At 44.6% G+C, this 28,000-nt stretch overlaps 2 protein-coding genes across 3 annotated transcripts in view; one reads left to right on the top strand and one right to left on the bottom strand.

Annotated features, from left to right (window-relative positions):
• MATN4 (matrilin 4) overlaps positions 1-2,459 on the bottom strand; it is a 45,657-nt gene extending 43,198 nt beyond the window's left edge. Inside the window, exon 1 of one of the 2 annotated variants that reach the window (XM_028735042.2) lies at positions 2,321-2,459. The gene's annotated coding sequence lies outside the window, so the exon portion shown is untranslated. The remainder of the gene's footprint in view (positions 1-2,320) is intronic. The other variant, XM_028735043.2, reaches the window with a different exon arrangement.
• Positions 398-27,370, top strand: RBPJL (recombination signal binding protein for immunoglobulin kappa J region like). The gene is made up of 12 exons (XM_077929513.1): positions 398-437; positions 2,196-2,406; positions 9,197-9,322; positions 11,620-11,690; positions 13,892-14,001; positions 19,392-19,566; positions 21,467-21,604; positions 22,484-22,587; positions 23,288-23,428; positions 24,764-24,919; positions 25,996-26,099; positions 26,900-27,370. The coding sequence occupies exons 1-12, from the start codon at positions 398-400 to the stop codon at positions 27,171-27,173; spliced, it is 1,650 nt and encodes a 549-aa protein (XP_077785639.1). The 3' UTR covers positions 27,174-27,370.
• Positions 27,371-28,000: the final 630 nt, after the last annotated feature.

Below are 28,000 nucleotides of genomic sequence, written 5' to 3'. Positions count from 1 at the left end.
CATTTCTTACTTGAACTCCAACAAGGAGATGTTAGGAAATTCCTCACCAGCACCACTGGGCCTGGGGTGATAAGGAAAACTTTCCAGATTGCAACAGGAAAAATGGCTGGAGAAAACAAAGGTGGCTCAAAAATCTTAATGCTTTTTTATACAGTTACCATTTCTGGGGGAAAGTTTGTACATTGCATGTGCACCACCGTGTGCAATGCACAGGTATGCATTTATGTATTTTACAGAAGGCGTGTGTGCGTTCATGGCATGTGATGGGGCACACATTTCCTATTCAGGCGTCATACCTGTGCAAGAAAATTACCGTGCATGAAGCATCCCTGAGCCAAGCACCTGCATTTCCAAATCTACCCCCAACAACCCTTGGGATGTTGCTTGAAGATCTGAAATGTCCAAGGCCAGAGGGAGCTTAGAAGAAGTGAAGGGAGGTCTGTGCTCTGTAAGGAGCCACAGTTCTTAGAAACCAATCCCCTGGTTCTGTGTGAGGAACAGGAGTGGTCAAAGGGAGCTTTATTTATTGGCAGGATCTGTATGCTTTATCGCAAGGCTGTAGCTGAGCGATGTATGCACATGCTTTGCATATAAAAAGTCCCAGCTTCAGTTTCTGGCATCTCCAGGTAGATTTAGAAAAGCCTTCAAGTACAGCATACTAGACTAGATGGACCAGCCAACTGACCCCATTCTTATTCATAGCAGTGAGCAGCACATCCGGCTCTAGGTTTGCTCCTCTGAGCAGATTATGGCATAGCACTGGAAGGGACCACAAGGGTCATCTAGTCCAACCCCCTGCAATGCAGGAATCTTTTGCCCAATGTCAGACTCAAACCCACGATCCTAAGATTAAGAATCTCACATGAATTCGTAGACAGGTGAGAATAGGGAGTGAGAGGATGGCATAATAAGAAGGCAGTAGGCTCTTCTATCCCAATACTGCCATCCATTTCCTGGCAAACATTGCCCTATACAAAAACTCAGAATGGGGCTACAGATTTCTGGGTATTATAAATATTTATTGAATTGAATTTCTGCACCGCCCTTCATCCAAAGATCACAGGGCGGTTTACAATACAAAAGCATGAAAAGGGATGCCATAGTAACAAACAAAAACCATACCCCACCCCCCAACACACACACTGCTATTATTATTATTATTATTTATAAAAGGATATGAAAGGCAGGAACTCATTACAAGAACTCTGCAATTCTGATCTTCTACCAGAGAACATGGGGTAGATTTATGAACAGAGGAGCAGAAATTTCCCCAAAAGATATACAAAAAAATCTGAGGAGCAACTGGGATGAAGCTGCATGGAATTGGATAAGGAGGGAAAGACCTGCTCAGAAAAGGTGTGCAATCTCTTTTTATGGAGGTTTAAAAGGCTTGGGTGTTTATCCATATATCCCATTATGGTATTTAAGTCAAGGAAAAGTAGAATGCCTGGAGTAGGGAGAGAGACGATCCCTCGTGTTCTTTCCAAAAACTTCTCTGTCTGTCTGTCTGTCTGACACACACACACCCCTCTTCCTACGCATTAACATGACCTTGGGCCAGTCACCATCTCTCAGCCTAACCTACCTCACAGGGTTGTTATGAGGATAAAATGGGGAGAAGAACCATGTGACCACCTTGAGCTCCTTGGAAGAAATGGTGGCATAGAAATACAATTAATAAATAATACGTGGAAACCCTGCATGGTTTCTGGACCCCCACTTTGGCACGCACACGTCTCTACCCACTCCCTCCAGTCTTCCAGCTGCACTTGATCCGAAGGTCAGGGGTTCAAACCCAGCTTCTGCGAACCTAGCAGTTCGAAAGCACACCGGCGCAAGTAGATAAATAGGTACCGCTGCGGCGGGAAGGTAAACGGCATTTCCGTTGCGCCAGAAGCAGTTTAGTCATGCTGGCCACAGGGCCCAGAAAGCTATCTGTGGACAAACTCTGGCCTGAAAAGCGAGATGAGTGCAGCACCCCATAGTCGCCTTTGACTGGACTTAACCGTCCAGGGGTCCTTTACATTTTGCTTACTGCTATATGCAACAAGCAGAGGAGATGCTCAGCTTGGCTTTGCCTTTTGCCAGGGGAGTGGCGGGGAAACAGTTTCTCGGGGGATGAGGAAGAAAAAACTTTCAGGATTGAGGGGACTCGCCTCCTCACCGTCCTTTCCCCTGCGCCCCGTTATCAGCAGGGTACTCAGCCTGCCCCCTTGCCCGTGGGGAGGGGGGAAGTCATGAATCCTGGTGCCATGCGCTCCCTCAGCCCCGCGCTCTCTCGCCCTCAGGTGCCCGGCTCTCCCCGGAGCCCCTCACTCACCTCGGCCGTCTGGAAGGCGAAGAGGGGCAGCCACGCGACGCCGAGGAGAGCGGCAGCCGGACGACGCCTCCCTGGTCCTGGGGCAGGTAAAGGCGGCGAGGCGGGGCGGGACGCAGAGAAGGGAGACCGCTGCTTGCGCTCTGGCCGCTGGCTCGGGACTGAGAGGAGGCAGAGCGGCGGGCGCCGCATTTAACCGGGGCGGCGTGGGGAGCGGCTGGGGGCCGAGCCCTCCCCCTGGAGGCTGCAGAGAGTGGGGCTGCAGCCCCATGGCGAGTGGCGGGGCTGCGCGGGGCCGGCCCCACCCACGCCCCCGCCGCCTGGCAACGCGCAGGGTGGCGCCGTCTCCTTCCCGCCCTCTCCCACGAAGATCTTCGGGGTGGGCGTGTGTCCCCGAGGCTGTCTCGCAAGGTCAAGGAAGGCGGGAGAGACAGGAGCCCGAGTCTCCAAGGAAGAGACCGGTCCAGTCAGGCTGGCAGTTCATAGAATCGTAGAGCTGGAAGGGACCCTCAGGGATCATCTAGTCCAACCCCCTGCGACGGAGGAATCTCAGCTAAAGCATGCATGGCAGATGGCCATCCAACCTCTGCTTGGAAACCTCCGAGGAAGGAGAGTCTACCACCTTCCCAGGGAGGTTGGCTCTTAACTGTTAGAAAGTTCTTCCTGGTGTTTAATTGAAATCTCCTTCCCTGTAGCTTAAAGCCAGTGGTTTGAGTCTTACCCTCCAGAGGAGGGGAAAACGAGCATGCTCCATCTTCCACGTGATGACAGCCCTTTAGATAATTGAAGATAATTCAAAGGAACGGGAATTTATAATTATTTATTAAAAATTTGCATGCCGCGCTTCACTGGTGCCCAGCATAAAAACACAAGATAAAAACACACAATAAGAAAAGTAAGAAAAGAAAACAGTAACCCCCAACCCCTCTCAGAAACACATTTAAAAGTATGGCATGTAAAGGGAAATGCATGTACAGTGGTACCTCGGTTAAGTACTTAATTCGTTCCGGAGGTCTGTTCTTAACCTGAAACTGTTCTTAACCTGAAGCACCACTTTAGTTATGGGGCCTCCTGCTGCCGCTGCGCCACCAGAGCATGATTTCTGTTCTCATCCTGAAGCAAAGTTCTTAACCCAAGGTACTATTTCTGGATTAGCAGAGTCTGTAACCTGAAGCATATGTAACCCGAGGTACCCTTGTATTCACACAAGTTCTCTGCCTGGGGCAGTCAGCCTGGGGCCCTCTAGATAAGATGGACTACAACTCCCATTCCCATTGGCCAGTAGTTCAGCTGTCTGCGGCTGATGGGAGCTGGCATCTAATAACAACCAGAGGATGCAGTGTTGGTTATCTCTGGTTTCTGCTGTGCCCAACCACATGTCCTCCAGATTTCTAGCTTCCATCATCCCTCACTATTGGGATGTGCTGACAGAAGTAGAGGGCACCAGGTTGGGAAAGGCTTAAAGCAGGCGTCACTATCCTAGCTCCCATCACCAGATACTTGTCTCATCCCACACACCCTATTTTTGCAAATTTGATGGATAGTTTGAACATGGGACCTATCCCTGTCATAGAATATCTTAAATGTGCATACATGGATCTCATCGCCATCACTCTGACACAGGAAGTTTGTTGAATGGGCACTGACATTCTACATTTCCCCACAGATTTTTTTTAAAAAAGCAACAATAGGTACCCTTCCTGCAACACAGACATAACAGCATGACAAACACCTGGATTGCCTGCCCCTAAATTCGACCCTCACACCACCATAGTCTCTGTTGTTGATATCCTTGTTGTTATTGTTGTTGTTATGTGTGGATTTATATTCCACTTGATACCAATATGGTTTCTAAGCGGTTTACAGTTGCACAGCATTTTTAAAATACAGAATAATTGATATTGCACCCTGAAATACTCCTGAATATATGGGAAAATAATATCTGGGATACAACAATGTCTCAGCATCTCACCAGACACAGGAGAGCAATTAAAGACAAAGCATAAAGAGATACCTTTCAAGAAACGTGGACCCCTCTCTTTAACTATATTATTGACCAGAATCAAGATCTTATTATAACCAACTGCTCAGTCTTCTGCGTGGATAGATGACGTTAAGTAATGTGTTTGAATGTTGAATGTGTAAGCCTAAAGTCTAAAGTCAATGGACAGAACGAATAGCATCAGATGTGCTACTGGATAAGTGTTGAATGGTTCTTGTTTTCATATTTATCTGAAACCAATTTTAAAAATGTTTTAAGAACAGTTACACCATACACAATAAAATGATCCCATCCAAACATTAAAATATAAACACCCATTATTAAATCTACCGTAAAACAGCCCCATTAAAGCAGCTCAGCAGTTAAAATAGGACAAGAGGCTAAAGAGTTATTTGCCCAAGTCTTGGCTGATGTTGGACAGAGTCAATGGGTGTTGTCAACATTGCAGGTCCTATTAAAGATTGGGGGTGCCTGCATTAAGCTATCCAATCTGCATTGGCCTTTTAAAGATTTAGGGCCTTCTAGTACACCTTCTGTGCAAAGAATATATGACCCACATTTGGCTCTGGGTGGCTTTAAGCTTCATCACTTAAATTGGGGTAAACAGGAGTAATCGAGTGTAGACGTGTGAAGGAAATCAGACCTGCTGAAGTACGTGTGACTCCTACAAATGTAAACAAGAATCTTGGCACAGATTAGGCTCGTACTGTCCTGAGAGTGCTTGACTGGCCAGCACATGAACTGGACATTAATAGCATTTCATTGCTTTTTATGTTAGTGATGTGTTTAATTGCATGGAATTTCCTTGGCAGGACAGCAATCATGCCTCCATTTAATTTGCCTTGAGCGCTTCATGCTGCTGCCTGTCCAGAAGAGGGTGGTAAGGACAGCTGTGTTCAGGTAGAAATATCAATCATGAAACATGTCCATCAAATTCTGACTTTACATAATTGAAAAATTATTCACACGTTCTGAGGCTTTTTATCCGCAGTCATCAATAGCCAGGGAGGGGTTTTGTTTTTCTCCTTTATTCCGCTGTTGGTATGTGTTTGGAAACATTCTTTCTGTTTGGTGCAGAGCTGGACTGGGGAGGGGGGGACCCAGAGCTTAGCCAAGTTAGTAGAAACTGGCAAGGATGATACTTTCAGATGTCAAATAAACTACCAGGAGATAAGAAGAGTATCTGCTCTAAGGAAGTTGTCTCTTGGACTTGGTACAACCTGATTCTTGGTACAACCAGGCCTCACCTGGAGGTATTATGTACAGTTCTGGGCCCTGAAGTTTAGGAAGGATATCAACAAACGAAGAGGTTCAAAGGAGAGCAACAAAGATAGATGAGATGATAAAGAGGTGATACAATATCCGCTTTCAAATATTTGAAGGACTGGCACGTAGATGATGGAGAAAGTTGTTCTCTGGTGCTCTAGGGGGCAGGCCCTGGACCAATAGGTTCAACTTACAAGATAAGGGATTTGAAGTAAACATGGACTGCCTTGGGAAGTGGCAGATTCTCTTTCGTTAGCTGTTTTTAAGCAGAGACTGGATGGCCAGCTATCAGGGATCTTATAGCAGCAGCTTCCCTACAGTGGCAGAGGGTTAGACTAGAGAACCTTTTGAAATATTTTCCATCTCTACAGTTCTATAGTTAAAATTAGCCGTTTGCGAATACCCTTTAATACTGATAGTGATAATGGCTTGCAGCTGCAGAAATCCCCACTCGTGTGTTAATTATCAGTTGGCATACCATTCACATGGGACCAAAGGGAAGAAAAATGGTGGAGCTGTGCATTTTGATCAAAAGTGGCAGTTCCACATTAAGTTACATTATGAATCAATAAATAGGTCACCAGATTGGTCAATAGATGTATAGATAAATATTGCATAACATCATGTGAATTATAGATTCGTGAAAAGGGCCAAATGGTTCTGAACCCCATGTAGCCACTGGCCAAGATTCTGTGACATGCAATATTCATGGCTGAAAAACAATCGCCTCATCAGGAAGCTACCTGGCTTACATTTTAACACTTGCTGGATCCGGGAGTTAGAAGGGTCTCTACATGCAGCCTACTCCTCCAAACTCATAATATTATATTTCCTAGCACTGCTTTGCAGAGCCATCTGAATCCTGGATGGGAGCTCAAGCACTGGAAGAGAAGTGCTTTAGAGACATTAAAGCTCCATCCCAGCTAACAATGCAACACATTGGTGCAGACATGACCAAGTAATAATATGACACAATACTCAAAGCCTTGTATGGATTCACTATAATCAATGTCAGAAGGAACGAATAATTCCCTGTAATCCTAAACATATACCATGTGCCAGAAAGCCATTGCCCATAGACTTTGACGAATGTAAATTTAAACCAGATGATGGACGTTGGGTGGTCTCCAGTAGATTTGAAATCTGAAGATGGAACATGGAAATAGTTCAGCCAACAAAAATTTTAAGAACAATAGAGTGTTGTGGTGTAAGAACAGGGTAGATGTGGTCCACTGGGCTGAGCATGCCAAGTGACTGGGCTTCCAAACTGCATTTCACAAGGTGAAACAAAGCAGAAAGAGACAAGAGTTTTACAGTGAGGCAAAGGTGGTGTGACAGAGGTACAAGGAATATAGGAAGCTTTCTTCTACTGAGTCAGACCCATGGTCCATCTAGCCTAGTATTGCTTGCATAAGCTGCCAGTGACTGTCAAAGCTTTCAAGCATGAATTTTTCCCAGCCCTACCTGGAGATGCTGGGGATTGAACCTGGGACCTTCTGCATGCAAAGCAGATGCTCTACCAATGAGCTATGGCTCTTCCACTAATACAGCCTTCCCTATCTCTGTCTTATATAATCAACACTGCTTTCGCTGTGGTTATTTTACAGACCTTTAAGCCTGTGGCCCTCCACATGTAGGTGGACTACAGTTCCCACCATTCCTGACAGGAGCTGATGGGAATTGAAGTTTAACAACATCTGGAGGGTCAGTTTCACCATCCCTGATTTAGGCTTTGATGTAATTGTCAGTTTGTAGCTTTTACATTTCATTTCCCTCTAACCTTACTGTTTACAATGTACACACAGAGAGCGCTCTCTCTCTCTCTCTCTCTCTCTCTCTCTCTCTGTGTGTGTGTGTGTGTACCTACACCTGTCATCTTAGAGTAACACTTTATGCCACTCTTGTACACCAAAACCTATTCCACAATTGTTGTTGTTTAGTCGTTTAGTAGTGTCCAACTCTTCATGACCCCACGCCAGGCACTCCTGTCTTCCACTGCCTCCCACAGTTTGGTCAAACTCATGCTGGTAGCTTTGAGAACACTATCCAACCATCTCATCCTCTGTCGTCCCCTTCTCCTTGTGCCCTCCATCTTTCCCAACATCAGGGTCTTTTCCAGGGAGTCTTCTCTTCTCATTTGCTCAAATCTAAGACGCTTTGTTTTCATAAAGCACGGGCTGTTTCTGAATTCTATTCAGTTCTAGGAATGCAGCAAAGAGATAGAGCTAGGATCAAAGCTGTCATTACAGGAGCTAAGATGCTGGGTAATTTGCAAAACATACCAAAAAGAGTTCAGTCAATTTCTGTGCCCTTGCATAATTACCCAGCTGTTGGCCGTTTAGGCTCCTTAGCACTATCAGATCAAAGTGCATGCTTATGAGTACTTGGAAGCAAGTCCCATTGTGTTCAGCAAGGTTTTCTCCCAGGTAAGCATCTACAGGATTGCAGTCTTGTTGCAGGCTTTCTTTTCCCTCCTTCCAGCAATGAACACACATGCATAAAATAGACAGGCAAAAGACACTTCAGTGCTTATAGCTCTGTACCAGAGCGATCTGCAACATGAAGTGTTTTTCCACCACCATGCGTCCCAGTTCCTATATATATCAGCAGAAATGTGATCGATGTTGAGCTTCTACATAACCTGCTACCCTCAAATATACCCACCACACCACACCACGGCTGTCAGTTTTAAAATGCCATACCTGGGCAAATGCAATAGTTTTGCACAAGTGGCATTTTCTTGGAAGGTATCTTGTGCTTTTGCAGTAAATCTCCTGGTATGGATTGTCCAGGAATCGAAAGGTTTCAGCTTCAAGGAGTAGAGAATTGTCAGCATGTTGTCAGTCCGGTTTATGTGAGGGCAAGCATCATTGTCAGCTTTGCTTGGGATAAAGCCTCACACTGACCCAAAGGACAGAAGTGGTTTATGAGGAAGTTGGAGGACTGGAAGTACATCATAGGAGATAGGACAGTTAAGGAGAAGGAAGCCCAGAGGAAAAGATGGCTGAGAAAGGGAGTAGAAAACAGACAAGGAACCTGGAACCTGGGGAAAGGGCAGAGGAGACAGGGGACTGAGCAAAAAGAGAACAATGAGAGGAGATAACAAGCCAGTTGGCCGAAGCCTTCGGGTGGCTTAATAACATTGTTGGATGTTGCAAAGAACAGTGTTCTTTCCTGTTGGATTTATGTTTCCTTAACCAAAGTACATCCTTGGTAGATGAGCCATCTTAAAGGGATTCTCATTTAATAGAGTACAATTCAGCTATTATTCTTCTATTTTTGCCAAGATATGTTATTCAACATGCAATAGGAGGTTTATATAACCACGTCTGGAATTTAAGGGCTGAATCAAAGAAATAATTTCTCCTGGGCTGTTGGACACTATAAGAAATTATTGTGGTATACCACCTTGTTATTTCACACTATGGAAGTACACCTAAAGAAAGAGAGACAGGTATGTTGCTGAACGGCACAATATCACAGGCCAGTGGAGGTATCCAGTAATCAATGTGATGCATGAGGCTGCTGATCATGTGTTCTGGCTTTTCAAATGATACACCTGAGTTCCCTTTACTTATACCTGTGGTTCTACTCTGCTGCCTCCAATGTAGATCCAATCCAGAGCGAGCTGACCCTCTCCGAAATGGAGTGCGCAGGTACCTTCAGCTCCCATCTGACCGGACTGTGCTGATAGTCCATGCAAAAGTTGCTCAGAAATCGTATGGCAGTGAAAAGAGGTAGGAAATCAGCTTGAACTTCCCATTTAAATCAGAATTTTAATGGGGCTCTCCACAGTAGAGAGACTAAACAGGTGGAATGTGTGTGCGTATGTGCTCTACGTGAAATGAATTGTGGGTCTCCAGTAGTTTTTCAAGCACACCCAGCTCTGCTTCTAAGGTATCCGATTCCCTTTCTTAGGTCACATCCACACTATAACATATAAGGCAGCGGTGGCCAAACTTGGCCCTCCAGATGTTTTGGGACTACAATTCCCATCATCCCTGACTACTGGTCCTGTTAGCTAGGGATGATGGGAGTTGTAGTCCAAAAACAGCTGGAGGGCCAAGTCTGGCCACCACTGATATAAGGCATGTGGCTTCGCCCAAAGAATCCTGAAAGTGGTAGTTTACCACAATTCCCATCACCTATAAACTATAGTTCACAGGATTCTTTGGTGGAATCATCATTTCCAGGAAATGCATAGAGCCGGAATTCACTCATGTTGCCAATGTATAACATTTGTGGTAGATTCCCCCACTCGCGTTCTTGCTTAACACTTATTACACTGTGTTGTTGAAACCTGAATTGTTTCCACTAGCAATGGAGGATAAATTATTGTTTTATATGACCTTTCATACACATTTGAAGGCAGCCCTGTTTCAGGAGCCTTTTAATGTTTGATGTTTTGTTTTGTTCCTTTATATTTTGTTGGAAACCACCCAGAGTGGCTGGGGTAACTCAGTCAGATAGGTGGGGTACAAGAAATAAACCATCATTATTATAAATTATTGCTATTATTGCTAATATTACTTTGTTTTGAAATTTAATGCAAAGCTCCCTAATTTACCTCCAGTAACAATACATGAACTGAAACACAGCTATTCTTCAAAAGAACTGGCCCTAAACTTGTTAGGCTAAAGTCTAAATGAGTCAGATTGGACCTTGTTCTGTAATGAACATCCTCAAAAAATACTATTATGGCATCGGAGTATAAAACCACCCATTCTGGTGTGTTTTATTACCAACATTTTTACGCACTACCAGTGCAGCATGAATCCTAGCCATTCACGTGAGTTTAAAGACAGCGGAAACCCAAATAAAACACAGGGAAACACGTTTCCAAACCTTTGGACCTCAATTTATTTGTGTTGGTCTAAGGATCTCGCTGTGAATGTAAACTCTGTTCCCAGCCTGTGAAACTTCCACATTCCAGGCTGAGACAGTCACAGGGACAAGTCCTCCCTCTGCTCAAGGAGAAGTGAAGAAACGAGAGCTTTCCCCTCTATATAATCACCACCACCTTCCACAGTAGGGGGGCATGTCGAGCTTTCTGTGCCTCTGATAGATGTGGCTGCTCCATGTTGATGTCTGGAGCCCAGATCATAACAAGAGACCCCTGTGCCTGTTCAGCACTATGGAAAGTAATTTCGTAAAAACATTTCGTATGTTGGAAACAATTAAAAACAATTCCATATACAATGTAATGACCAGGCTATCCTGCGAATGTTATGGCTCATCAGGAATCGGAATATGTATGTCCCAGATTGAACCATGAAAGCTTAGTCATTTTCCCATGCCATCGCTCTTTAATAGTGGTGATCATTTAGTTATCCAGAAGGTTATAATAGGAATTCTGTGTGCATATTGTACACAAATCCTTGTACAATATACACAGCAATGCTATCTTGGTATTAAATCTTATATAAATTAATTTTTAAAAAAGATTTCTGAAAAGTTTTATTTATCGGTGCCCCTTCATATTTTATTTTATTTAGTTTATTGATTTGGTCTTTCAAATTAACGTCTTAGAGATATATCAAACATAAATCATAAAAACAAGATTCCAAGGAATCTCCTGGACTTCTATCCTCCTTTTGTGGATCCTATTATTAATAATTTCCTCTTGCATCTTTTATGATGATCCAGATCTTTTACATCTCCATTGTGTCCAGAATTCACCTACAAGTGATATTCCAATCCTACTAACAATTTTACCTGTTTAAACAGCCCCTTCATATTTTCTAACCTTGTGGATGTACATAGGAAAGGAATTAATATATGGCCCTCTTTGTTTGCTTTTTGTTGTTGTTGTTGTTCTTATCCCACCCCTGCCCCATTTTGTTGCTTAAAAAAAAAAAAAAATTCCACACTCGCCATTTTTTTCTGTGTGTTGCCTTGTACAAGCCTTCGTTGTATCTTTTTATAAAATAATGGCGATGTATTTTGTATCACAATTTTCCAGGGGGGAAAAACCCACAACTCTTGTCAGTGAAGTGTTCTTAGCTTAATCATTTACTTTTTCTTTTCTTCTCAGGTTTTTCTGCCCCCCGCCTTGCGTTTACCTGACTGGACCAGGCTGGAAGTTGAAGAAGGAAGACATGAAAGGTATTGCCCCACTAGCATATGTCATCTGAAGTCTTCTCCGCTGTTGCCATTAATTCGTCTCTGAGCAATAATGGACTTGGGGGACAGAGTCCCTTGATGGGCAGTTGGGCTGCCCAACCCCAAATATCACTGTATTTCTATTTAAATTATAGTAATTATTTCTAAGTTTGCATCTACTGTATACGTAAAAGTCACCATCATTGGCAAATTGTTGTTCTCTTTTTTGTTGATGTAGCTCCTCCTTTTTTCGGCCGATGAATGAATAAGTGCCTACTTTAGAATCAGTAGGTGCCCAGTTTGGATCTCACCTCTGCCCTGAACTCACTACGTGTCTTTGGCAAGCTCAGCCCCAGTTGCTTCCATCTGCAATAGGGTGTGTGTGTGTAATAATATTTACTCAAGTCACAGGGCTCTTGCAAAGATTGCAGCTAGATAATGCACATGGGGCGCTTTGAATGTTGAAAAGCGCTATATGCTCAATGCCACCCATTCTCAACTGAGCCACCACTATGTTCTCATGCCATGCAACCATGTTTTTCATCTGGAGCCATGAAGAGTCCCTGCTGATACCTCCTTTCTTAGCCTAAGGGTGCCCCTGCTCCTTTTGATCAGTCTTTGCCATAGGACACCGAGGGGAATCAACAGGACATGTGTCTACTTAGGTCAAGGTTTACCTTGGCCTCTGCTACCTAGTAGACTTGACAGATTATTGACTGCAGAGGCTACAGAGAAGCCCACCACCACCCGACTATCAGCCTATAAAAACACCACAAAATATGGAGCAGTTGGGCTGCAGGCTGGGCTGCCAACTGCAGGAAATGTGTCCAGACCACAGGGAGAGTTTTACAGCCTCAGGATTTGCTGACACATCAAGGGGCAGAGGAAGGTGATAACACAAAAACCGGCATTGCTTTGAAAGGGGAGACCTGGGTGCATTTCAACATTATTTACCTGTTAATCCACTTTCCCTTCCTTCAAATTAGACCAGAGCAGTCCACACCTGCAGGTATAATTTGTATATGTGAAGCAACTTCAGTCTTCCCTGTTCTTGCCTGCAGGCTTTCTCTTTTGCGGTCGAGTAATAGAATTATAATGCTTTTTAATTCTTGGTTCAGTTATGTCAGTTAAGTGTGAACAGGTAAAAGGGTAAAGGGACCCCTAACCATTAGGTCCAGTCGTGACCGACTCTGGGGTTGCGGCGCTCATCTCGCTTTATTGGCCGAGGCAGCCGGCGTACAGCTTCCGGGTCATGTGGCCAGCATGACTAAGCCGCTTCTGGCGAACCAGACCAGCGCACGGAAATGCCGTTTACCTTCCCGCAAGAGCGGTACCTATTTATCTACTTGCACTTTGCCGTGCTTTCAAACTGCTAGGTTGGCAGGAGCAGGGACCGAGCAACGGGAGCTCACCCCGTCGTGGGGATTTGAACCGCCGACCTTCTGATCAGCAAGTCCTAGGCTCTGTGGTTTAACCCACAGCGCCACCCGCGTCCCAGGTGTGAACAGGGAATGCACACAAATAGCTGTACGTGCATCTTCGGGGGGGGGGTGTTAATTTTAAGAAAAATCCCCAGGCAAGAAGTGTGCAAAGGCACCCAGTCAAGCAATTGTAAATGTGCTTGTGCAGTTTTCTGGGTTTGTTCAAATCAGAGGGATCAAAAGAAATATATATATCCCTGTGCCCAGGAGCATACTGGAAATAGGCTAGTGCACAACCAGAAGAGAAATGAAAGCATAGAAGGAGGAGGAGCAGAAAGTGACAATTGAGGCACCCACTCAAAAGCACGGGGGGGGGGGCATCTGCGACCCCACATGGGCAGTTTGGAACCCCATTTTCCCCAATTTGTCAGATTTTTCCCATATCAGGCGAACCCGAATTTACAAGGGGGAAAGTAATGAGATTGGTGCTGTTTGAGGTTAATTTCTTGAACACTGTGCAAATTAAATGGGAACACAAACAGCTGCAAGCACACAGTAAACTCCAGTGTGAACAAGCCCTGCTATGCTGGAACATAGGAGCTCCTATGATCTCTTTTCAACACCCTCTTTTTAGATGGAGATAAAAACTGACCACAAAGAATTCTTTGAGAATATCAACAAGCATGTGGACAGGGTTGGTTTTGCATATCAGGTGTAGCTATGTTGCTACTTCCTAGAGATCATGAGATCTCTGCTTCACTTCCTTTCCTTTTCCTGCCAAAGATCCAACAGACTACAGTTCCAAAGTATGTGGCTATATAGGACTCGATGGCACAAGCAGCAGCCACGTGGAGACCCAGAAGCTAAACTTTGAGGAGCAGCTAGATTCCAAGGTAAGCAGCAAATTAAGGCTCAGTGATAGAACATCTGCATTGCACACAGAAGGCCTCAGGTCAATCTCCAACATCTGTAGGTAGGGCTGGGAAAGAGCCTTGTCTGAAACCATAGAGAGCCCCTTGAGGTCACTGTAAACACACCTGAGCTAGATGGACCAATGGCCTGAGCTAGATGGACCACATCTGATCTAGATCTGATTTACATCTGCTCTACATCTCATCTCAGCTAGATCTGAGCTACATGGCCCACATCTTAGCTAGATGGACCATCTGAACTAGAGAGACCAATGGTCTGACTTAGTCTAAGGCAGCTCCCTATATTCCTAAGGTGGATCTGTTCAGGGCGGCTATGATATGTATTGTTAATAAACTCAGCTCACGCTTAAAAAAAATAATGAGGATGATGGATCTCAAAACATAACAACAACAATGCTGTACTGTTTTTAATATTCAGTTGGAAGCCGCCCAGAGTGGCTGGGGAAACCCAGCCAGATGGGCGGGGTATAAATAATAAATTATTACAGTACTATTATTATAATTTGTGCCTTGCATTGAACATATTTATGCTCATTCTTTTTTAAAACTGCTGCTGCTTTTTTTGCAGAGTGGGGATGCTGTTTCCTGATTTTTGCAGTGATTTGAGGCATGGCCCAGTCAAATTCATTGTTTTCAATGGGAGACTTCAGTTTATACTGAATTTAACCCACAAGAAACACTTGCTTAAATCTATTTGGCTTTAAGCCTGCCGTCCTTTACAGTTACCTGAGAATAAGTCCCCTTGAACTCTGAGCTTACTTCTGAGTAGGTATGCATTAGATTGTGCCCTCTTTGCCATTCTTTTTCTCTGTTTGCTTTTACAGTATTTTACAGTGTTTTAAATACTATAGTTTAGAGTGAAATCTTTTACATCTCGCAAGGGCAATTACATATTAGAAATTGTTCCTTATCAACTGATCAGTGCCAAAACAATCCAAATGCAGCCTTGAGACATGCCGAGGAAAAAGATGTGGAGCATGGCTCGAGTTGTAGTGAGAGTTCAAACAAGTCGAAGCCTCATAAACAGTGACATTTTGCAAGAAAACAGAGCTCAAAGGGGATTGTTTGAGCCAAGGACTCAGGTACAGTCATCCAAACCCAGCAGGTGGTGTTATGTGTACAGCCATTCACAGGGTTCCACTGTGCACAGGGAAAAAGGCAAGGTCTATAACTTGTGTAACTTGGCACTATGTCATCATGATGGCCGATGTGCATGAAAGGTATAGATTAGCAGGGATCAGAATCAGAATCATACAACCCAGCCAATGCGATCCTCACTGGGACTGCCAGTGAGTTAGAAGTTGGGTCTTTCCATCTACCATGCAATGGCAGTTAGAATCCATTTATTTGTTGTTTATTTGTGTTTTATAAATTCTACTCCTTGGCCAGATAAGGCTCCCAGATCAGATTTTTTAAAAAAACCCACACACCCAACTCCCTGCCCTGATGCTTACAATTTTAAGAGGCAAGGCACAAAAGGAAAATGAACAGGAAGGGAGGAGGAAATAGGCAAACTCCAGCTCAAGTTTTTAGTTGTAAGTTCTAATGACAAGCTGGGATGGAAAAGAGAGGGGACATCAAAAGTCACTGGTCTCTAATATAACAGCCCTGAATACCTTCCTTTTCCTTCCCTAATGCTGCCAGGTTGTTGGCAGTCTCATTGAACAAGCAAACTTTGTTGGTATTTTTTGGGTTTTTAAAAAGATTTTATTGGATTTTTACAGTTTTGTATTCAATCAAACAACACAATATAACATTTGTCATATAAAAGAAAAAGAACACACACACACACCCATGACTTCCCTCAACTTCCCCTTCTGGTTCTTTAAATATTTACTACTTCTGCTTAATTATTACCTTATTTTTATAATATTATACCTTTATTTTCTTATTTTCTTATCAGTTTTATACCAAATTTTCCTTCATGATCACATCCTATAGTCAATTTCATTCCATGTTATCCTTACTTAACCTTTGATCTTATTTTCTTACTTGTGTTTAATCAAACCCTGCTAATGAGTCCATATCTTTACAGTATTTCTGTAAATACAACATAAAAGGTTCCCACTCTTTTTTAAATTCTTCATTATCATTATCATTGTCTCTGGTTCTTTCCGTAAGTTTTGCCATTTCTGCATATTCCATAACCTTGACTTGCCATTCTTCCTTCATTGGTATCTTCTCATCCTTCCATTTCTGGGCTGGTAGAATCCGAGCCGCCGTTGTAGAATACAAAAACAACTTCTTCCGCTCTTTTGGTAGTTCCTGTCCTATTACACCCAACAGAAAAGCTTCTGGGTTTTTTAACAAAGGTTATTTTAAACATCTTCTTCAGTTCATCTTAGATTATTTCCCAATAACTTTTAATTGTTTTACAATTCCACCACATGTGGTAAAATGTGCCTTCTATCTCTTTACACTTCCAGCACTTATTAGCACGTGTTCTATACATTTTGCCAGTTTGACAGGAGTAAGCTTTGTTTCTTTTTAAAACTGCAAATCCCCTTCTGTGGTTTTGATATAAATCCCTCCTCTGAAGCTGCTGTTTGCATTGGGAGAGAATCCATCATTGGCATTACAGAACAGACGATGCATGCCACAGGGTTATACAGTCCTACAGACTGCCAGGACACAGGCTCACTCCTCCTTCCCCCAAGCCCTGGAAGTGTTTGCCCAGCTTAGGGAAGAAGACACAATGCTCCAGTGGAGTCCAAGAGTCCTCCTACTTCGTCCCCTACCACCCAAAAAAGGTGGCGGTACTGCGTACCATTGCTAGGAAGAAAAAGCAGTGCCACAATCCAATATGAAATCTGAATGCTGTGAAATTTCGACACAGTGCTCGCATTTACCATCCTTCCGAGTTCTGATTCTATATAAGCTGTGGAGCCACTTTGGAGCCGAGCCACCAAAATATAGCCACCAGATTAAAAGGATATGGGGTCCATTCCTAAAAATAAATGTGTGATGTTATTGGAACACCAAGTGATTTCCCATTACCACTCCTTTGCCATTGGATAAACAAGCATTGTGACATCTTAAATATGGCCTCAGCCAAGAGGCGAATGAAATACTGGGCTTGGTGTAGGGGAATTAAGTCTCTAGGGAGACCAGCTAGTGCCTTGAGCAGGAAGAGCCAACACCCATCTTGGATCGTAAAGTCTTGATAGGAGAATGATCCCTCAGGGGACTATTGCTTGAGAGACTAAAAGGCCTTTGGTTTGCTCAAATGTCTTTTGCGTTCCTGTAACGGAAACTTGCAGGAAGCCTTCCCCCGGACAGGCACACTGCCCTTGGATGAAGTCTAGTCTAGCATCATGCTACACGCTGGCATGTGCTGCAAGGGCATATATGTCAGATGACATAGAGACTAGCCTACAAAATGTCAGGGCCCTAGGACAGACCCTCCCACTAGGAGGAAGAGATGGCAATTCACTTCCCACGCAAACCATGGCAGATGCCAACAGCTTAGTTCATTCGATCAATCGCATGAGCTAACAGAGAAAGGGCCTTACTTTTTGTTGTTGTTAATAATTTTTTAATTGAATTTTCAAGAGTTTAACATGTGTACTTCAATGCCTGGCACCTTACATTTTTGCACACTGCTCCCTTCACACGGTTTTGCTGTACGCTGAAGATGCTTTAGGCGCACACCTTAAAATAAGTGTGAATGAGACAACTGTGAGTTCACCAATCATGCAGGTAGAATAATAAAATTGTGGAGTTCAAAGGGACCCCAGGGGCCATCTAGTCTCACCCTCTGCAGTTCAGGAATCTCAGCTAAAGCATTAATTTCAGATGTCCATCCAAATTCTGCTTAATAAACCTCCAATGAAGAAGAGTCTGCAACCTCCCGAAGGATAGCTACAGGTATCCACATAAAAATGCTCAAATGTTGACCATTTTCCAGAGGACTTGATCAAATGTATTGGTTCTCCTATGCCGCCTTCTGCAGCATTCACAGTTTCTTCCTCCATAAAAGTCAGTTTTGTTTACTCCTTCACATCACTATCCTCTTGCATGTGGCCTCCAGAAAGGAGCTTCAAAGAAACCAATCTGCCTTCATCACTGCCTTTGTCCTTCCACAGCTGGTTTTCCGTGGTTGGTGATCTGCCAGGGATTACGCAGCTTGCAAAGCTGTAGGTTTCTGCTGGTGAACATAGATACTGCTCTCTGTCAAGCGAAAGTACCTTCTTTTGTTGGCAGATAAGCAGTGAAAGAAACCCCTAAATGGTCCCAAAAGATCAAGAGCGGGAGCGATAGCTTGGCACCTTTTTATAGAACCAAAATGTCTGTGGCATTATCTCCAGCCTTGGAAGAATGCTGGGACCAGGAGAAGGGCCAAGAAGGCTACAGAAGGGACCTTTGTCTCTGCAATGCTTAACTCATTGTGAAAGCAAAGCCTATCAGAAGAGAGGGAGAGGGAGAGGGAGCGCCAAGATGACTGGGAACTGTAAACCTAGGAGATTCCTTGTGCTGTGCACAGCCAATTGCACGTGAACATTAATTTTCCATTTGGATTTCCCTAACCCCAAAGTAAATAAAGCCTTCCCCATCCCCAAGTTTTTCATCCCACCTGTAATAACATCTCTAATCACATTCCCCTTTAAATGAACCTCAAAGGGTTGTGAATGGTGACCATTATGAGTTCTGCTGAGAGTTGCTTCGTCCCACATTTCATTCTTGCTGGTGACAAGCAGAGCTAATGATAGTTCACGCTGATGCGATTCCCTGAGAAGGCCAGTTTGTTTTCCTGCTCATTGGTCCTGGAGACAAAAACGATGCCTTGCCATCTCATTTCTTTGTATTTCTTGCTTGGAAGGTTCCTTTCCCCCACCATCCCTTCCTTTCATCTTGTTAAAACATTGCTGCTTTTTTCTGTGGGTTGTATAACCTAGTCTCTCTATCAAAGCAAGATGGTTTGTAATCCAATTTACACAGTTGCTGTTAAAGTCTTCCTGTTCTGCACTTTGAAGACGCTAACAGTTCGATCATGTTTGTGCCTACCTGTAAGTAAGACCCTTTGAGTACAATGGGCTTTACACCAAGGCAAGTGTGGTCCTCAAGCTTTTTTTTTCTCTGGGTCCCACTTTCAGGATTTAAAAAAAGTGGATCTTTTTATTGATAAATGCATTGGAAAACAGAAAGAAGCAGCTCCTAGCACTGCTTGATTTATAACACAGAACAGAACTGATTTATAATACGATCATGGGATGTCCAGAAAGTATAAAACAATGCAGCTACATAAGAACATGCATCATTCCCAAAATATAATTATAAACAAGCCTCTTCCACCCTTTGAGAACCACTGGTGTACAGGATTGTAGCCATAACAATCCCCCGCTTTGATGCAGGTGTTCAGCTGTGCCAAAGCTCTGTACATTTCAGACTCAGACAAGAGGAAGCACTTCCGGCTGGTCGTCAATCTCTTCTTCAGCAACGGGCTGGAGATCGGCACGTTCCACAGCAAGCTGATCAAAGTGATCTCCAAGCCTTCCCAGAAAAAGCAATCCCTGAAGAATACGGACTGTAAGTGGACATGGGCTCTTGGGTGCCAGTGAAAGGAGCCTTCCTTGTGTCTTTGGCGGCAGCCACCTTGCTAGGAAGCCACAAGAAAGGATGGTAAACTGGGTGTAGCTGGAGAAGGTACCGCAACAGGCTAGGAGGGAGGCATAGCGTGGGGGTAGAGCACATGCTTAAAAGGAGCAGAGGGGAGAAGCTGGTTCAGACTCTGAATCTGAGATCCCAGATGGCTGCTACCAGTAAGTAAGAGTAGACCAGAGGTGGGGAACCGTTCTCAACTCAAGGGCCACGTCTTCTTCTGGGCAGCCTTCTGAGGGCCACATGCCAGGTAGGAAGGTCAGAGACAAAAGTGAGCAGAGCAACCAATGTATCATGTTCCTTCGTTCAGTAGGCTAGCTTCTACACTTACTCTGTATCCTCCATCTCTGACCCTCCAAGTATTCCTGTTTTCCAGGGACAGTCCCAGATTTACAGAAGCTGACCAGTTTCTGATTTGAACCCAGAATGTCCAGCTTTTCCTTAGGATGTCCCTATTTTCATCAAAGAAATGTTGGAGGGTGTGGAGTTATCTGACCCCCATGCCATCTGAAGGCAAACCTGTACAGTGATACCTCGGGTTAAGAACTTAATTCATTCTGGAGGTCCGTTCTTAACCTGAAACTGTTCTTAACCTGAAGCACCACTTTAGCTAATGGGGCCTCCTGCTGCCGCCGCACCACTGCCACGTGATTTCTGTTCTCATTCTGAAGCAAAGTTCTTAACCCGAGGTACTATTTCTGGGTTAGCAGAGTCTGTAACCTGAAGCGTCTGTAACCCAAGGTACCACTGTATAGGGAAGCATTTTTTAATGTTTAATGTTTTATTATATATGTTGGAGGCCACCCAGAGTGGCTGAGGCAACCCAGTCAGATGAACAGAATAGGGCGTCCCTGTTTTCAGCAGAGAAATGTTGGCTTGTGTGCCATCCAAAAAAGCAAGTGGCATTATCAGAGCTCAAGGACACATTCCAGCCAGGCAAAAACCCTCAAGGAAAGTGTGAAGCAGGGCTGTTGAGGGGTGTGGCCTGGGGAGAGTTCCAAGAGTCAGATGGAGAGGCCTGGAGGGGCCACCATCAGCCATCAAGCCTGAGGTTCCCACCCCTGGAGAAAAGATGGGCAAATATTCTGATCTGGTATTAGGCAGCTTCCTATGTTAAAGCAAGAACGTGTCAGCTTCAGGGAAACGGATCCCTCCCCCAGTGGCAGTAATTCATCAGATCAAATGAAAGGAGTGTTCTTACCAGTTAGCTTCTTTAATAATCACAGCGAGAGACAAAGGAATGCATATCTCACCCCCTCCATCCCCATTAATCTATGTCACTCCTACGTCGGTTAATCTGAGCTTTCTGCCTCTGAGCTCTCTGTTCTATCACCCTCAAAGCCCGTCTAGTCCTAGGCGAAGGGGGGTCAGGAATGCTGTCCAAAGACACTGAATCTGCCAGCTGTCTCTCTCCTGGTGTTTCCTCTTCTAGTTGTTCCTCACCCATTATCTCCCAGCTTTCCCCCTCAGGACTATGCCCCTCTGCAAACCACTGTTCTAAATCAATGCTGTCCTCCTGCCCTTGGGAAGGTTCAGGAGAAAGGGGGGCGGCTCCCACCATTCCTCCTCAGTCCAGCCCCTGACAGAACATCTGGCAAAGGAGGAAAATGCTACTGTAGGACAAAATATCTGGGGTTGCAGAAGTGGAGTCTTCGGCAACAGCTTCCCTGAATTCTGCACATGTTGACTCCTTGCACGAATCTTACTGTGTTCATGGGGCTCATTCCTATGTAAGCGTGTACAGGGCTGCAGCATTAAACCTGGACTTAGCCATTTACATCGCTCTCTTCCCTGATGCTCTCCTTCCTGTCCCCCTGCCACCCCACAGTGTGCATTCCGTCCGGGTCCAAAGTCTCCCTCTTCAACCGCCTGCGCTCCCAGACTGTCAGCACCCGGTATCTTTCGTTTGAGGGTGGCGCCTTCACAGCAAGTGCCAGGCAGTGGGCAGCCTTTACACTTCATCTGGGTGAGGCTTGCTAACAACATGCTCATTTTTAATCACTAATAATGTGGGGACGTTGGTGGTTCTGACCTCCCAGCCAGTGGCATTGCAACATTCGGTGGCGCCGTGCCCAGGAGTGGGTGGCAACCTAGCCCAAAATAAAAGCGGCTAATTAAGGCTCGGCAATTAATCAAACTTGGAAAATTAGCATCTGTTGTAACGTCCCTGTTGAAGTTATAAATATGTTTGGGGCCAGGGTGGACTGCATAAGAGTTAAAATGACCAAGGGATGACAGTTTTGTGTAAGGGATGGATAAAATATGGTTTGGAAGGAGACACTGTTTTGTGATTGCTATCTGGGTACTGCAAGTGAGTCTATATCAATGGGATTGCCTTAAAACAGGGATGGGGAATGTTTTTCATTTCAAGGGCCACATGCCTCAAACGCAGCATTCTGGGGGCCACAGGCCAAAGCTGGGCGGGACCATAAACAAAAGAGGGAGGAGAAACAGGTGGAACTCTTACCATTGTACAATAGGCTACATTCCAGGGACACAAGTGCCAGAGGTTTACACACTCCCACACCCCTCCATCTAGGCAAGCAAAAGGCATTATCACAGCTCAAGGATGCTTTGCAGCCAGGCAATAGTATTCAAGGAGGCCAGTGAGGGGTGGAGCCTTGGAAGAAGGGGCGTGGCCTGGGGGTGTGTGGCCTGGGGGCCAGACAGAAAGGTCTGGATGGCTGCACTCAGCCCCCAAGCCTGAAGTTCCCCACCCATCTTAAAACTTTTTGTCAAATAAGGCACTCCGGTTAAGTCCCTCCTTCTTGCTCTTTGCATTTAGCTTTTCACCTTTTCCTCACTTTTTCTTCTTTTCTTTTCTCCCATCCTTCTTTATATCGAGCGGGTGAGTCCCAGGGTGAGTTCCCCCTGCGAGAAGGATACATTCACTATGGTTCCACCATTCGCCTCATCTGCACAGCCACCGGCATGGCCCTGCCCCCTCTGGTAAGGACCGGCAGTCAACTGGAAGGCAAAAACCAAGAATTCATCTTAACTCTCTCTCTCTCTCTCTCTCTTGCATTATCTGAAATTCAATATAGTATGTCATGCATCCTGTGCCTCACCCAGATTTTGCGATGGTTGCCTCCTCTTCTAGCTCCTCTCCCTCCCCAGGAATTTGGCATGGTTGCTACATTCCACCAATTAGTATATTTTCAGCCCATCATGTCCGTTTCACATCCTATGTAGTCCATGTCCTAAATACATTCCATCCAGGTTCAGCATTCAATCTGTAGTTAAAAAAACAAAAACACCCTTCATGAAAATCCATATTACGTTTAATGTCATATTCCACAAAATATGTGTTGTGCACTAAAGTACAATTTTAATGCACATTTTATGTGTCTTTTGAACTGAGAACCGTACAGCAAAATCTGGAGATAACCTTCTATCCCCATCCTGATAATTCAATAGAGCAGTATGTATTATGTATGATGTATTATAGTATTTTAATATTCTTTTGGAAGCCACCCAGAGTGGCTGGGGAAGCCCAGCCAGATGGGCGGGGTATAAATAATAAATTATTATTATTATTATTATTATTATTATTATTATTATTATTATTATCCTAAGGACAATACCAGAATAAAAAACATGAAGCCCCCGCCAAGCTGCTGTTAATCCAGGCGTATATTCATCTCCCCAGATCATTCGGAAAGTTGCTAAGCAATCAGTGATGTTGGATGTGAACGAACCTGTCTCCCAGCTGCATAAATGTGCGTTCCAGCTGCATGGCACTGACCGGATGTACCTCAGCCTCTCCACAGAGAAAGTGGTCCAGTTCCAGGTAACAGGGATGGGGGGCAGAACTGGGGGGTCAAGTAAGATACCTTCCACCCCAGCTGTATCAAGATATTGCTGCATTATTTAAGTTGGAATCTGTGCCACAGGGCTAGAGCAGAGCTGAAATCATTTCAGAATTTTATTTTTTTTTCGTAGCAAGAAGGGGGAGAAACTTTCGGAATTTTCAAAGGCCCTGAGAAAAAGAAGACAGAATTTTGCAGAATTTTCTGTGGACATTCTCAACCATTTTCCTGGCGGTTGCCATTCCTACATGCAGTGCCCCAAATAATGACAAGTCCCAGACATTGCGGAAGATGCAAAATGGTGGCCTGGCTGCAGCCAGTGCTGGTGGTGTTGCTACTTGCAACAGGGTGGTGGGAAAATGCTTAGAAAATAACCTATGTCACTGCTGTTGCTAATGGTGAGTGAACCCTGGATTGAGAAACTGTTGGAGAATTTCTCTTCCCCTTAGAATTTTTTTTTTTTGAGAAATCCCTATTTCTCTGTCCACAAATATAATGTTGGACAACAACTCCCACAACCCCAGACATGGGACTGATGGGAGTTGGAGTCCAGCAACGTTTGTACGAATGTAGGAACCTGCCTTTCATTGAGCCAGCCCATTGATCCACCTCACTTAGCATTGTATACACCAGAACTGGATCTGGTTGGGAGAACTGGATCCAGAAGCAGCCAACTCTCTATGGGCCACTCTGACAGGTGAGCAGGGTCGCCCACCTGTCCCAACGATCACTTCAGCAGCATCTGAAATTGGAACAGTTTCCAGATGGCTAGTCTTGTTAATCTAATACACTAAACTCAACACGGCACCTTGACAAATAGACTGACAAATAGACTGTGCCATGAGCTCTTGGGAGTGCCACAGACATAAAGCCCCCATATCAGAAATGCACCTCCTGGAGAAGAAGAAGAAGAAGAGTTTGGATTTGATATCCCGCTTTATCACTACCCGAAGGAGTCTCAAAGCGGCTAACATTCTCCTTTCCCTTCCTCCCCCACAACAAACACTCTGTGAGGTGAGTGGAGCTGAGAGACTTCAAAGAAGTGTGACTGGCCCAAGGCCACCCAGCAGCTGCATGTGGAAGAGTGGGGAATCAAACCCGGTTCACCAGATTATGAGTCCACCGCTCTTAACCACTACACCACACTGGCTCTGGAGGGGGGGGTCACCAGCACTGATGTGGGAACTGCCAATGCGATCCTAAATAATTCCAAGTAGAAAGTTGACCACAACCACACTCTTCAGGTAGCATGAACTGGGGCTTAGTTCAACTCCTCTTTTCTAAGTACCCAGTGAGGTTGTTGATGGTTCAAACAGGCATCACCATGTCCGAAGGAAGTTAACCGGGAGCTGCTGAACGACAGCTCTTGCTGGACCATCATTGGGACGGAAACCGCAGAATACACATTCAGTGACTGCCTCACTGGCATTCAGGATCCTGTGAGCCCAGTCCCTCTCATCACAGCTCTGGAGGTGAGTCGAGTTTTTCTGCCTTGTTGCTCTGTGATGGAGAGAGAAAAATCTGGCAGAATTTTTGGCGAAACTGCTTTAATGAAAACGGAAATATCCCCATTTCCTGGGATGCCACTCATGATTACTTGGAGATTAAATCACGAACCCATCTTCCCATGCTCAGGATACTCAGAAGGTGCCCTTCTTTCACTCTTTCAGTACACGCTGATGGGTGCCAGAGGGCTTCTCATCTGGTTTGTCATTCTGACTGTGAAATTGGAAGATAGCACTTCTTCTGGCTGATTTAATGTAGACTACAAGGGTGTAAACTTGGGTATGCAATATGGGAGCCTCTTTGAGAAGGGAAGACAACTTTGAGAAGTTCAAAAAGTAAACTTGTGGTTTATAAATGAACTACAGTTGTGCCTTAGATCCCGAACGCCTTGTGATTTGAACGTTTTGGCTCCTGAATGCCACAAACCTGGGAGTGAGTGTTCTGGTTTGCAAATGTTCTTTGGAACCCAAATGTCTGGAACAGCTTCTGTGGCTTCTGATTGGGTACAGGAAGCTCCTGCAGCCAAGTGGAAGCTGCGCCTTGGTTGTCAAACGTTTTTTGGAAGTCAAACAGACTTCCAGAATGGATTCCATTCGACAACCAAGATACCACTGTATATTGACACCACATGCTCTTCTGCAGCCTCTACGTCACTCAGATCTAACAAATGTTGGGTGGAAGGCTGTTGCCTATTTTCTGTCCTCTAAATATGAAGACCGCTGTTTTATAGGCCCTATGTCAGATAAGAAATGTCCCAGGAATTTACGTTTCAAATGTGAGATAACAAGCTAGTGATGTCAGGTAACCTCCACACCACCTTATCAGGATGAACGCTCAAGGAACAGGCGACATTGCATCGCCGCCACACAATTTTGTCCAAATATATCAGCAGGAATGCTCGATTAAGCAGCCAGTCTGGAATCTCCCGTGCTTGCTTTAATGTCAGAAGGTGGAAGGGGAAGAGGGACGCGAGGCTGTGCTGTAACTTCATGATGAGATGTGTGTAACCTTTTCTCCCTGCGACTGGGTCTGCTTCTCACAGCTGGCAGGTGGAGGGGACGTGGCAATGCTAGAAGTGCAGGGCGAGTACATGCATGCAAACCTGAAGGTTTGGTTTGGAGATGTGGAAGCAGAGACCATGTACAGGTAAAGCAGAGAGACAATCTGTTGTGCAGACAAGGTCTGTTAACCTGGGCAGTTCCGCAACCGCTATTCTTTGGGCATGTTCCAGACAACTGGGGTGTTCACACGTTACATTCAACAAGTGTATACTTGCTATAAACTCACAGGGAGGAATTCAAAATAGCGCTAAGCTAAGCAGATCGCTCCATCAGCGCAATGTGTGCTGTTCCAGGGATTCTCCTGACCGCCACCCAAGCCAATTTGGGGAGAATGGGGCATGCAAGGAGAGGAGGGAGAAAGCCCACTTGTTCTTGCAGAAGTCTTTGCATGGAAGATGTACTGGAAAGTGTGGGGTAATTGCTGGGTGTGGTGTTGTATACCGTATTTTTTGCTCTATAAGACTCACTTTTTCCCTCCTAAAAAGTAAGGGGAAATGTGTGCGCGTCTTATGGAGCGAATGCAGGCTGCACAGCTATCACAGAAGCCAGAACAGCAAGAGGGATTGCTGCTTTCACTGCGCAGCGATCCCTCTTGCTGTTCTGGCTTCTGAGATTCAGAATATTTTTTTTCTTGTTTTCCTCCTCCAAAAACTAGGTGCGTCTTGTGGTCTGGTGCGTCTTATAGAGCGAAAAATACAGTAACTTCCCCACAAACAAATCCAATGTTCAATAAACAATGGGCATCATATAACTTCCCTGCAAATCAGGATGAATGCTCAGTGAAATGGGCTGTCTGGAAGTGACTCCAATGTAAACCTTTGAGTCACTGCGGGGAGGAGGAAGAAACCACATTTTTCTTGTGTTGTGCATTCTTTTCCTCCTTAGGAGTCCCAAGACTTTAGTATGCGTTGTTCCTGATATCTCTGCGTTCAGCCGTGACTGGAGGTGGCTGAGATACCCCATCACTGTCCCTCTCCTACTGTTAAGGAATGACGGCTTGATTTATTCCAGCACTTTCAGTTTCACATACACACCAGAGCAGAGTTTCTTGACTGGGCAGCCAATTCTGCCAAAGGTGATGCAGGATTCCGACACCTTGCTTGATACCATCCATCAGGAGTTCACGAAGACCAACTTTCACCTCTTCATGCAAAGTTAGAGCCGGTGCTCTGAGTGTGCCAGGATTCAACAGGGGTGCAGAGGACAGGGGGATGCACCGAGCAAAAGATTTGGCTTCCTGTGAATCTTAGCTTTAATTCTCATGTCTTATTTAGAGCTGGGCGATATCTGGTTTTCAACATCGTGATATATCACCAGCTAAACATCACAATATACCAGTATATCACGATGGAGCTATGTAGAGGCATTGGCTGGCTTCACAGTTTTTCCTGCATTGTGATTTTTGCATAGCACACACACACAATCATGATTCACAATATATTGCCAGGTCAAAAATTATGAAACAGATATTACAATATGGACTTCAAACAGGTTTTGGACAATATATTGATATATCACTCAGTCCTAATGTATATACCTAAAAGTGAACTATATCACCTGTAAACCGCCAACACCAGAGAGGTGGCTGAATAAGATGGGCCTGTTGTGACTATCAAGGCTGAAAAAATTGTGCAAAATATCATTCTATTATACATTATGAGGAAATCATGAAATATTGTTCAATGTGCATAACTTTTCCAAGTATAGAATCTAGATTTCTTGGACATTACGCATTAAAAATAAATAAATAGCACTTTTTAGACTGCAGTGACAAAAGAACATAGTTGCAGAGCGCCAGCATCTCATATGAATAGACACTTTCATTTGATGGTTACCTGGACTTGAACTGTTTCTTATGGAGATGATAAGCTGCACTATCTGTGGAATGGGGATGCAGGGCTGTATATGTTACGTTGCGTTTATTTGAAGCTAAATTTTTTTAAAAATAGTGGGTTGTACATACAGCAGTTGTTAGATTTTTTTCAG

Source organism: Podarcis muralis, chromosome 5, assembly GCF_964188315.1.
Source record: "Podarcis muralis chromosome 5, rPodMur119.hap1.1, whole genome shotgun sequence".
In the NCBI taxonomy this organism is placed as follows: domain Eukaryota; kingdom Metazoa; phylum Chordata; class Lepidosauria; order Squamata; family Lacertidae; genus Podarcis; species Podarcis muralis.
Note: the sequence above shows the minus strand (reverse complement) of the source record. Positions and strands in the feature narration are given on the sequence as shown.

What these genes read in the sequence shown, in the direction of transcription:
- RBPJL (XM_077929513.1), top strand. Translation starts at nt 398, where the DNA reads ATGTCCAAGGCCAGAGGGAGCTTAGAAGAAGTGAAGGGAG. An exon ending in GAAGAAGGAAGACATGAAAG is followed by an intron (nt 11,691 to 13,891) that starts GTATTGCCCCAC and finishes TTCCTGCCAAAG; the next exon opens with ATCCAACAGACTACAGTTCC. An exon ending in GAAGCAGAGACCATGTACAG is followed by an intron (nt 26,100 to 26,899) that starts GTAAAGCAGAGA and finishes TTTCCTCCTTAG; the next exon opens with GAGTCCCAAGACTTTAGTAT.